At 38.0% G+C, this 12,743-nt stretch overlaps 1 protein-coding gene across 1 annotated transcript; it reads left to right on the top strand.

Annotated features, from left to right (window-relative positions):
• The first annotated feature begins 2,843 nt into the window (after positions 1-2,843).
• Positions 2,844-8,966, top strand: LOC106084700 (aquaporin-4-like). The gene is made up of 2 exons (XM_013248577.2): positions 2,844-3,565; positions 8,739-8,966. Exons 1-2 carry the CDS (start codon positions 3,050-3,052, stop codon positions 8,931-8,933), a joined length of 711 nt encoding a protein of 236 aa, XP_013104031.2. The 5' UTR covers positions 2,844-3,049; the 3' UTR covers positions 8,934-8,966.
• The last annotated feature ends 3,777 nt before the right edge of the window (positions 8,967-12,743 follow it).

Raw genomic sequence — 12,743 nt, 5'->3', positions numbered from 1 at the left:
AGAATTTTCCTTAGCAATATTTTCGTAGCTCAACCTTATAGATGTGCCACTTGTGTGGTGCTCTTGTGGCATTCGCTCTATTGAAGAGTTTTCTGCAGTCCTTTTTATACCCTCCACCATAGGATGGGGGTGGAGTTGTGCATGACCTTTTTTATCATATAAATGCAATTAACCTTATTTTAGTCAATAATAGGCAACAGTTCATTCACTCGTGCAGCAGAAAATCATTTTTAAGTAAAAAAGAAAGAAAGTCATCACCTAAAACGAAATGACTAGATTAGTATATCCACCATTCTATGGAGGTCGATATAAAAAGAAGAGTCTATGGACGAAAGTTTCTTTAGCAGGCAGGCTAACGGATGGTAATATTGCAGAAACTTAAGACGGTGAAGAATAAATTGTAGTAATTCTTGTGAATACCCCCTATAAAAACAGACAATAAGCCAAAATAGATAGCATACTTTAGGGATGAGATATAATATGTGAAGGTAAATTTGTTGCTGAGCACAGATTGAGATTTCTCCCATCGAAAGTGTTATATTGCAATACTTTTGATTGTTTATTCAAATAAAAAAATAAAAAATTTAAAAAATTAAAATTATTTAAAAGTTTTCTTTTAAACCACCATTATTTATCATATCAAAAATGTGCCTTAATCAAATAAAGTTTGAATGTTTAATAATATTTCAAATATCTGCATTTAAAAAAATACTTTATTAAGAGATTTCGTATATGCCCTGTTTCTGAAGGCTTACTATACTATATTCACATTTTTGCAATAAGGGGTGTGTATTTATATTTCCATATCTACATAGCATAGTGGTCAGTCATTTGTTGCCTCCAAAGAAATCAACGAAATGTTGAAATAACCAAGAAAAAAACAACAACCATTGATAAAAAAACTTAATCGTTAATATCGATTGAGTATATGGAGGGTTTCTGCATTGTGTACTCGCATACCTCTAACGTAATATAATTTAATCAGATATCCAGTCATTAATGGTCAATCGATGTACAGTATGATAATTGGAAACGGGCGTGGAGTATGCAACAATTTGGGGTTTAATGGGGAGTGCCAAAAAATGTTATTGTATCCTCCACCATAGGATGGGGTATACTAATTTTGTCATTACGTTTGTAACACCTCGACATATTCCTCTAAGACCCCATACAGTATATATATTCTTAATCGTCAGGATATTTTAAGAACGATCCAGTCATATTCGTCCGTCCTTCTGTCCGTCCGTCCTTCTGTCCGTCCGTCCTTCTGTCCGTCCGTCCTTCTGTCCGTCCGTCCTTCTGTCCGTCCGTCCGTCCTTCTATCCGTCCGTCCTTCTGTCCGTCGTTCTGTCCGTCCGTCCGTTTGTCGAAAGTACGCTAATATTCGAAGGAGTAAAGTAAGGCTCTTGAAATTTTGCGCAACTACTTTTTATCAGTGTAGGTTAGTTGGAATTATAAAAGGGCCACATCGGTCCATGGTTTGATATAGCTGCCATATAAACCGATCTTGAAATTAGACTTCATGAGCCACTAGAGGGCGCAATTCTTATCCCATATGGCTGAAATTTTGCATGAGGAGTTTTGTTATGACTTCCAATATCGGTGCAAAATATGGCTCAAATCGGTACATAACCTGATATAGCTGCCATATAACCGATCATGGATCTTGATTTCTTGAGCCACTAGAGGGTGCAATTCTTAACCGATTTGGCTAAAATTGTGCACGAAGTGTTTTGTTGTGCCTTCCAAAAACTGTGCTAAGTATGGTTTAAATCGGTACATAACCTGATATAGCTGCCATATAAACCGATCTGGGATCTTGACTTCTTAAGCCTCTAGAGGGCGGAATTCTTATCCAATTTGGCTGAAATTTTCTACAACTTGACTTCTTGAGCCCTTAGAAGCCTCAATTTTCATCCGATTGGGCTGAAATTTGGAAAAAGACTTGAACTTGGACTTCCAACATCCATGCCAAGCATGATCCGAATCGGTCTATAAACAGATATTCACCTTTCCCCGGATGTGACCTCTTCAGCCCTGAGAAGCTTAAATGTTCACTTGATTTGGCTGAAATTTGGCCCAAAACCCTATTCTTTGACTTACAACATCAGAGACAAGTTATATCCGATTCGGTCAATATGGTGATATAGATATGCGAGAAGTTTACCCCTATTCCTTAACGGTTAGCATTTTCATAGACGGATATACCAATTCAGGGTTTTAAGCCAATTAAAGATGAATTTTCAATCTCACTTGGGTCTCCTAGACATTCTGAACAATTAGTTGAAGATCGCCCCATATATGGGTATTTTTTTAAATGTTGACCCCATTACAGACTACGCCTCTGAACTTGACATAATGTCCCTTTTACATACGAATATTAAATTTTTTTTAGAGATTTCGTTTTTTAAACTTAAAACTAGTTTTTGTCAAGCAATTCATTGATTGATTATTATATTAGTGATGTAGTGCTTTTGTTGTGCTGTTTAAGGGGTTTGTAATGATTTACTATTATTTACCTCAAAACCTAAATCGCTTGTATGTGGGTGAAAGCATGGCAAATTAATTAATTTTTTCCATATGGGTAAATTTTAATTTGGACCCAGAGAAAAAAAAATCCCCTACCAAATTGTGGTTTGAATTTTTTGCATCCATAAACGTAACTTGTAGAAAGACATACTGGAAGTTCATATTTAAATTCCCATGCCCTACCCCTTCCATATTTGCCTTGGAGTTGTGACATATTCAGATGTTTTTGCAATTTTTTTTGCGTTATCATTTTCTTTGTTAGTTAACCTTCCCATGTGTTTTTGTATCAACACCAAAGGTATTCGCTCTCAGCTGAAGTCATCAATGGTTCACTGGTAACGAAACAGCAGTCAATTCTAACATTTAGTTCAACATCAAAGCTATAGCAAAGTGGACGTATAGAGAAAAACCTTTAAAAGTAAAAGAAACCCGAGATCAAAACAAAAATCGAAGAAAAACCTCGTATGTCAGCTGTGCAGCATATACAAATCGTCTCGAAGCCCCATTCAAAAATCCCACCATGGAGTTACGCATAAAATCCATTGTACAGTGTTTCTTTGCGGAATTTCTGGCCACTGCCATGGTTCTATTCACCGGTTGCATGGGTGCCCTGGAGACCAATCAGTTTATGAATTCCCTGTTTCAATACAGTTTGAATATGGCTTTGATGGTCATGGTGGCTGTTCAATGTTTTGGTCATGTTTCCGGAGGTCACATAAATCCCGCCGTCACTTTGGCCAGCGCTGTGTGTGGAGTGGTGCCATTTCACATGATCCTGGTGTATTCGGTGGCCCAACTTTGCGGTTCTGCTGTGGGTTTTGGTCTACTCAAATGGATTATGAGCACTGAGCAGGGATTTTGTATGACCCTACCGGGTACGGGCATAAGTGTGGGCCAGGCTTTTGCTATAGAATTTGTCATCACAAGTATTTTGATTATGGTCTGCTGTGCTTCATGGGACATGAGAAATTCCAAATATCAAGATTCCTTGGCCATACGATTGGGTTTAACGGTGGGAACTCTGCTATTTTCAGCGGTAAGTAGAAGAATGGAAAGGATGTGAAAAAAGCGTGCTAAGTTCGGCCGGGCCGAATCTTCTATACCCTCCACCATGGATCGCATTTTTAGAGTTCTTTTCCCGGCATCTCTTCTTAAGCAAAAAAGAATGAAAGCAAAGATTTGCTCTGCTATTAGAGCGATATCAAGATATGGTCCGGTTCGGACCATAATAAAATTATATGTTGGAGACCTGTGTTAAATGTCAGCTCAGTCGGCTCAGGAAGTAAAATAGAGAGATCGATTCATATGGGAGCTGTATCGGGCTATAGACCGATTCACACCATAATAAACACGAATGCTGATGGTCATGAGAGCATCCGTCGTACAAAACTTCAGGCAAATCGGATAATAGTTGCGACCTCTAGAGGCTCAAGAAGTCAAGATCTTAGATCACTTTATATGGCAGCTATATCAGGTTCTGAGCCGATTTGAAACATTCTTAACACAATTGTTGAAAGTCATAACAAAACACCTCGTGGAAAATTTCAGCCAAATCGGATAATAATTGCGTCCTCTAGAGGCTCAAGAAGTCAAGATCCAATATCGGTTTATATGACAGTTATATCGGGTTATGAACCGATTTGAACCATACTTGGCACAATTGTTGGATATCATAACAAAACACGTCGTGCAAAATTTCATTCCAATCGGATAAGAATTGCGCCCTCTAGAGGGTCAAGAAGTCAAGACCCAAGATCGGTTTATATGGCAGCTATATCAGGCTATGGACCGATTTGAACGTCATTTAGCACAGTTGTTGGAAGTCATAACAAAACACGTTGTGCAAAATTTCATTCCAATCGGATAAGAATTGCGCCCACTAGAGGCTTAAGAAGTCAAGACCCAAGATCGGTTTATAAGGCAGCTATATCAGGCTATGGACCGATTTGAACGTCATTTAGCACAGTTGTTGGAAGTCATAACAAAACACGTTGTGCAAAATTTCATTGCAATCGGGTAAAAATTGCGTCCTCTAGTGGCTCAAGAAGTCAAGACCCAAGATCGATTTATATATGGCAGCTATATCAAAACATGGACCGATTTGGCCCATTTACAATCCCAACCGACCAACACTAATAAGAAGTATTTGTGCAATATATATAGACCGGTCTCTCGATTTAAGGTCTTGAGCCCATAAAAGGCGCATTTATTGTTCGATTTTGCCAAAATTTGGGGACAATGAGTTGTGTAAGGTTCTTCTTCAATTTGGCCTAGATCGGATATAGAACGATCTCTCGGTTTTAGGTTTTGACCCTAAAAAGCCGTATTATTGTCCGATATCGCTGAAATTTGGGACAGTGAGTTGTGTTGGGCCCTTCAACAATCTTCTTCAATTTGGATCAGATCGGTCCAGATTTTGAGATAGCTACCATATAGACCTATCTCTCGATTTAAGGTTTTGGGGCTATAAAAGGCGCATTTATTGTCAGATTTTTCCGGAATTTGGGACAGTGAGTTGTGTTAGGCTCTTCGACATTTTTTTGCAACTTGGTCCATATCGGTCAAAATTTGGATATAGCTGCCATATAGACCGATTTCTCGATTTATAGTTTTGGCCCCATAAAAGTCGCATTTATTATCTGATTTCACAAAAGTGATTCAGATCGGTTTACTATTAGATATAGCTACAAAAAAAACCAATATTTTGTTTAACATAATTGAACAATGACTTGTACTTATTAGTATTTGGTCCAAATCGGAACATATTTCGATATAGCTGATATGGGGTATAAGGTGTGAATTTTTTCCCGGATTTTGACGAAAGGTGGTTTACATATATATCCGAGGGGGTGGGCATCCAAAGTTCGCCCCGGCCGAACTTAACCTCTTTTTACTTGTTGACTAACTTTTTTCGATACTACCCCACTGTGCGATGCTTCAAAATTATGTCCACATATGATATCATATTTCCGGAACTACATGTGACATACATTTACCCACATTTGACGCCTTAATTCGTCTTGGGGAATTGAAAAAATTGATCATCATCGTTTGTCACTTTTTACATAAAGCCTTTGTTTGTAAACTGACACCTCCAAATGCCTTGTATTTACCCCCATCAAAGTTGTGAATTGAGTTTTAGAATAGTTTTGTAGTGGTTACTAATGGCCAACCTTTGGACAAGGTAGTGTCCCTCAACGTTGTGCCTTTCCGCCTATGCTATTAAATATAGGTCTATTGCAGTTGAGCAAAATTTTGAATTAACACTTATGCCACCGTGGCGCAGAGATGATCATGTCGGCTTATGACTCTCAGCTATGTTTATCCCCTCACTCATGCTGATGACACTTGTCTACGTAGTGGCACACCGTTCGAACTCAGTGTAAAGGAGGTCATTTATCGTTGACCTAAAACTTTAATCGCACTGCACAATTTGATACGAGAGAAGTATCGCTTTGTATGTTATCAGTATGCTCCCGGGAAAATTTATGCATTTATAGCTCTAGTCTCTCTGCAGTTTATTAATGTGATGTTCTTGGGAAGTTTTTTATTTGCCCCCTTATTCTATCCACTATTTGTTAAGTTTTGCAGTCTTACATACTACCGTTAAATGGTGGTTTTACAACTTTTGTCATTGATTTTTTAACAACTTGAAATATTTACCTAAGACTGACAGTGTGATGACAATGAATGTCTAACGAAGCATGCTATCTTTTCAACGAATAGTGGTATCCCCTTCAAACTTTTGATGATGGTCGGTTATATTGTAAAGGGATCAAATCGGGCTATATTGAGATGTAGCTCACATACACTGATAGAAAAAGGTCATTGCAAAATCACGCATTAATGTTGTCATTATAATACACAGTCCTTGATGTATATATTGGTTACAAGCGTGGATGATTTTGTGAACACGCGTTGATGTTCATGCACCGACTGTTATGAACATTATTTATACCAAGCTTTTGCATAAGGCGATTGTAAACATTCAATGGGATGTATAGAACACAGTTGCGACACTTATCAACAACCAAAACCTCTAGGAACCTTAAAAAAAAAACCGTGCACTAGACGTTGTCAGAATGTGAACGGGTGTGGACGTTTCATTTACAAAAATTGATACTGGTTTATGAAAAGTTCTGGTTGATTTGATAATATCTGTGTGTTGATTCAAATTTAGCAACGAATATGGTCACTTTGTCAACTCTGTGTTTAATTTGTTCATAGGTGTATAACACGTTGACTTAGCTGAGTTTTTGTGGTATATCATATATATAAAAATCAACTTGTGTTTGTTTATAGGTTTGTTTGTGTGTTCCTTATAGACTCAGAACCTATTTTCCTGAAATTTTCACTGATGCTGCATAATGATCCCATGGTGAAATTAGGGTACTACATTTTTTGATATCTGAAGGGGAAGCGGACCCTCCCCCTTACCTTAATTTTCATAAATGCCAGATCTCGGAGATGGGTGATGGGATTTAAACGAAATTTTGTGTGCTCCCCTATAGCTACCTACAAACAACAAATTGGTGTCCAAATATCGGGTTGGGTACCTAGGGGGGGGGGGGGGGGGGTGGTAGCATCCCACCCCCAAAACCTACAAAATATATATATACACTAATCACGACAATTCGGAGGCCACCGTAGCGCAGAGGTTAGCATGTTCGCCTATGAGACGCTGAACGCCTGGTTCGAATCCTGACGAGACCATCAAAAAAAAATTTTTCAGCGGTGGTTTTCCCCTCCTAATGCTGCCAACATTTGTGAGGTACTATGCCATGAAAAACTTCTCTCAAAAGAGGTGTCGCACTGCGGCTCGCCGTTCGGACTCGGCTATAAAAAGGAGGCCCCTTATCATTGATATGTGAGAAGTTTGCCCCTGTTCCTTAGTGGAATATTCATGGGCAAAATTTGCAATTTCCAAATCACGACAATATGGGACTCAAATGAAATGTATTTAAGATTAGAAAACGTATCTGATATCCAATTGTCGGACCAAATATTTGGGGCACCACCAAAACCCGCCTAAATCTGACATATTTATCGACCATGGCAATATGGGACTCAAATGAAAGGTATGTGCGAGTAAAATACGAATGTGATATCTGAATATGGGATAAAGCTTCTGGGAGTCCACCCCTTCTCCAAAACACCCCCCAAAACAGGACTTATTTACTGCCCATGGCAATATGGAGCTTAAATAAAAGGTATTTGAGTGACCACGTAGTTGAGGGGCCGCCCATCCCCGAGAACATCCCCCAAAGAAGACAAATTTACGACCTTAGCAATATGAGGCTCAAATGAAAGGTCTTTGGAAGTAAAGCACGAATCTGATATCAATGTTCGGGAAAAGTGAAACACCACCCAAATAGGAAGTATTTGCTGACCATTGCAATATGAGACTCAAATAAGAGGTATTTTAGAGAAGAACACGAATCTGATATATATTTTCAAAGCCAAGTCACTGAACGGCCGCCCCATCCCCTAGAACATCCCCAAACCGGTCATGTTTGCCGACTATGGAAAAATGGAGCTGAAATGAAGGGTATTTGGGAGTAGACCATGAATCTGACATCAACATTCGGGTCCAACTGTCTAGGGGACATCCCACCACCATAACAACCCCCAAGTAGGACGTAGTTGCTCACCAAGACAAATTTGGGTCTTCAAGACAGTGGAGCTCCATATTCACCCAAACCGGACACATTTTCTGGCTTTTTCCATAAGGGGTTTAAGTGAATGGTATTTGAAATTAGAAAACGAATTTGATATCCAATTTTGAGGCCAATTGTAATATGGGGTTCAAATATATGAGAATAGAGCACGTTGCTGATATATTTTCAGGGCTTAGCGATGGGGGGATCACCCCACTCCCCAAAACACCCCTAAATCGGGTATATTTACCGACCAAGTCAATGTGGGGCTTAAATGACAGGAATTGGGGGTATAGCAAGAATTGAAACCCACTTTGGGGACCAATTCTCTGGGGGTCTCATATGGATTCACATAATTATATTGTTAAACTGTTTGCCAAGCGATATACTATTTTTGTGGCATGGCATTTCATGGCATTATAAGCTTTTTCAATGTCGAAAAAGGAAAATGGAGCGGGCCCGGTCCAGCTAGTTGTATTATATAGTCGGCTCCTCCCGACTTTTGCTCTGTTAATTGGTTTCTTCTAATATTTTCTCTTTCTATGCTTTCAGGCTAATCTCAGTGGTGGCAGCATGAGCCCTGCTCGCTCCTTTGGTCCAGCTTTATGGTCATTAAATTTCAAAAACAATTGGGTCTATTGGGTGGCCCCCTTGTCTTCGTCGTTGCTAACGAGTATTGTCTACAAAAAGAGTTTTATGACCACACGGCAGTCATCTTCACAAATATCAATGGAAATAGTAGATTAAAAAAAATTAAGTGTGAAACACTAGGCACTAGAATAAGGCAAATAAGCAGTTACATTTTTATTATTATTATTACATGGTTATTATGTTAAGTTTGTTATTGCATTGTTTTGTTTTTGTTTTAAAAACTTGTCTGAGTAATTAGTTTGTGTAGTGTTGAAACGAGCACTTAAATAAGGCTATTAAAAACTTATTTTTTTTATTCTATTTATTTTATCTATTAGCCATTTTAGGTTAATTGTTTTAAATACACAAAGTAGCTTAAATTTGAAATATCTCTCCAAGTCTATTATCAAGTTTATTGCCTTTCCTTATCTATGTGGGAAATGTATTCTTTTTGGTGAGTTTACTGAGATTTAAAAATGTCAAGTATTGCATGTCGATTAGATTGTGACAGTTCCATTGTTTTAATTAATGCATTATAATTTTAAACCTTTACATTTATATATGGTTCTAAATCCAGCGAAGGGGTTGTTGGCTAAGAGCAATGGAAAAGGGCTAATGACTTCATTTTTATGAAGAAGTTGTGTAAAATTAACAAGTAAAAGGGCATTAATTTCAGCCGGGCCGAACTTTGGATACCCGACCCATCGAGTATATATGTAAACCCCTTTTCGTCACAATCCGGTGAAAATTGGATAACTTAAGTACCCAAATTCGGCACGGACATTGAGTGGTGTAATATATATGTCAAAATTCCATTTTGTAGAACAAATATTGGCAGATATATCCAATTATAAACCGATCTGAACCATATTAAGGTAGGATATCGTGAGGCTCAGAAAAACTCACTGTTTCAAATTTCAGCGAAATCGGTTAAAAAATAAAGCTTTTATTGCCTTCAGACCCTTTATCGGGAGATCGGTCTATATGGTAGCTATATCTAAATATGGACCGATCAGAACCATATTTAGGTCGGATGTTTGGAGGTCTTAACCTACTCACCGTTTCAAATTTCAGCGAAATTGGGTAAAAAAATAAAGCCTTTATGGGCTTCAGACCCTTTATAGGGAGATCGGTCTATATGGCAGCTATATCTAAATATTGTCCGATCAGAACCATATTTAGATCAAATGTAGGGAGGCTTAAAATAACCCGCTGTTTTAAATTTTAGCGAAATCGGGTGATAAATAAAGCTTTTATGGGCTTCAGACCCTTTATCGGGAGATCGGTCTATATAGCAGCTTTATCTAAATATATACCGATCTAATCTATATTTAGGTCAGATGTCGGGAGGCTTAAAATAACCCACTGTTCTAAATTTCAGCGAAATCGGGTGATAAACCAAGGTTTTATGGGCTTCAGACCCTTTATCGGGAGATCGGTGTATATGGTAGCTATATCTAAACATAGTCTGATCTGTATCATTATTAGGTCATATGTCGGGAGGCTTAAAATATCCAACCGTTTTAAATTTCAGCGAAATCGGGTACCAAGTAAAGCTTTTATGGTCTTCAGTCCCCTTATCGGCAGATCGGTCTATATGACAGCTATATCTAAATATAGTCCGATCAGAACCATATTTAGGTCGGATGTTTGGAGGTCTTAACCTACTCACCGTTTCAAATTTCAGCGAAATCGGGTAATTAATAAAGCTTATATGGTCTTCAGACCCTTTATCGGGAGATCGGTCTATGTGGTAGCTATATCTAAATATAGTCCGATCTGAACTATATTTAGATCAAATGTCGGGAGGCTTAAAATAACCCACTGTTTCAAATTTCAGCGAAATCGGGTAATTAATAAAGCTTATATGGTCTTCAGACCCTTTATCGGGAGATCGGTCTATGTGGTAGCTATATCTAAATATAGTCCGATCTGAACTATATTTAAATCAAATGTCGGGAGGCTTAAAATAACCCACCGTTTTAAATTTCAGCGAAATCGGGTAATAAATAAAGCTTATATGGTCTTCAGACCCTTTATCGGGAGATCGGTCTATATGGTAGCTATATCTAAATATAGTCCGATCTGAATCATAATTGGGTCAGTTATCGGGAAGCTTTAAACTACTCACTGTTTCAAATTTCAGCAAAATCGGTTGACAAATAAAGCTTTCACGGGCTTCAGATCATATATCGGGAGATCGGTCTATATAGCAGCTTTATCTAAATATATACCGATCTAATCCAAATGTAGGTCGGATGTCGGGAGGTATAAAATAACTCACTGTTCCAAATTTCAGCGAAATTGGATAAAAAATAAAGCTTTTATGGTCTTTAGACCCTTTATCGGGAGATCGGTCTATATGGTAGCTTTATCTAAATATATACCGATCTAATCCTTATTTAGGTCGGACATCGGGAGGTATAAAATAACTCACTGTAGCAAATTTCAGCGAAATTGGGTAATAAATAAAGCTTTTATGTTCTTTAGACCCTTTATCGGGAGATCGGTGTATATGGTAGCTATATCTAAATATAGTCCGACCTAACCTATATTTAGATCGGATGTCGGGAGGTATAAAATAATTCACTGTTGCAAATTTCAGCAAAATCGGATAAAAAATAAAGTTTTCATGGGCATTAGACTCTTTATCGGAAAATCGATCTATATAGCAGCTATATCCAAATATGCTCCGATTTGGACCTTTGAAGAACTTAAGCAGCGTGCATCAAAAAGACGTATCTGTGCCAAATTTCAGCTCAATATCTCAATTTTTGAAGGCTCTAGAGTGATTACAACCGACGGACAGACACACGGACATTGTTAAATCGTCTTAGAATTTTACGACGATCCGAAATATATATACTTTGTAGGGTCGGAAATCGATATTTCGAAGTATTGCGAACGGAATGACTAAATGAATATACCCCCTATCCTACGGTGGTGGGTATAAAAACAATAATTAGTTTTTAATAGATTTTTATACCCTAAACCACTACTGTGGTAAAGGGTATTATAACTTAGGGAATTTGTTTGTAACACCCAATAGGAAGAGAGATGGACCCATTGATAAGTATGCCGATCGACTCAGAATCACTTTCTGATTCGAATTAGGTATGTCCGTCTGTTTGTCTGTCCGTCCGTCCATCTGTCTGTCCATGTTAATTTGTGTACAAAGTACAGGTCGCAGTTTTCTTCCGATCGTCTCAAATTTGGTACATACATGTTTTTCGGTCTAGAGACGAAGCCTATTGAAAATAGGTTCAGATTTGGATATAGCTCCCAAATATGTTCGTCCGTCCGTCCGTCTGTCCATGTTAATTTGTGTACAAAGTACAGGTCTCAGTTTTCTTCCGATCGTCTTCAAATTTGGTACAGACATGTTTTTCGGTCTAGAGATGAAGCCTATTGAAATTGGAAAAAAATCGGTTCAGATTTGGATATAGCTCCCATATATATGTTCATCCGATTTTCAGTAATAATGCAATAAATTGGTAATTTGTTAACTGATTCTCTTGAAATTTGGCAGAAAGGATTTCCTTTTGACTCTCCACATAACTGGTGAATTTCATAGGAATCGGTTCAGATTTAGATATAGCTGCCATATATGTATATCGCCCGATTTTCACTCCTAGAGCCACTGCAAGCACATTTATTGACCAAACTTCCCAAAACTTCGTATAACGCTTTCCTCAACGACTATCACAGTATATGAGAAGTTTGATCGAAATCGGTTCAGATTTAGATATAGCTCCCACATATATGTGCGTCCGATTTGCAGTAATAATGCAATAAAATGGTCATTTGTTGACGGATTCTCTCTTTACGCTCGACATTTAAGCTGAATTTCAGCGAAATCGGTTCAGATTTAGATATAGCTCTCATATATATATATCGCCTGATTTTAACTTCTAGAGTCACATCATG

The sequence above is a fragment of the Stomoxys calcitrans genome, chromosome 2 (genome assembly GCF_963082655.1).
Source record: "Stomoxys calcitrans chromosome 2, idStoCalc2.1, whole genome shotgun sequence".
Lineage (NCBI taxonomy): Eukaryota > Metazoa > Arthropoda > Insecta > Diptera > Muscidae > Stomoxys > Stomoxys calcitrans.
This window is presented reverse-complemented; position numbering and strand designations above follow the sequence as displayed.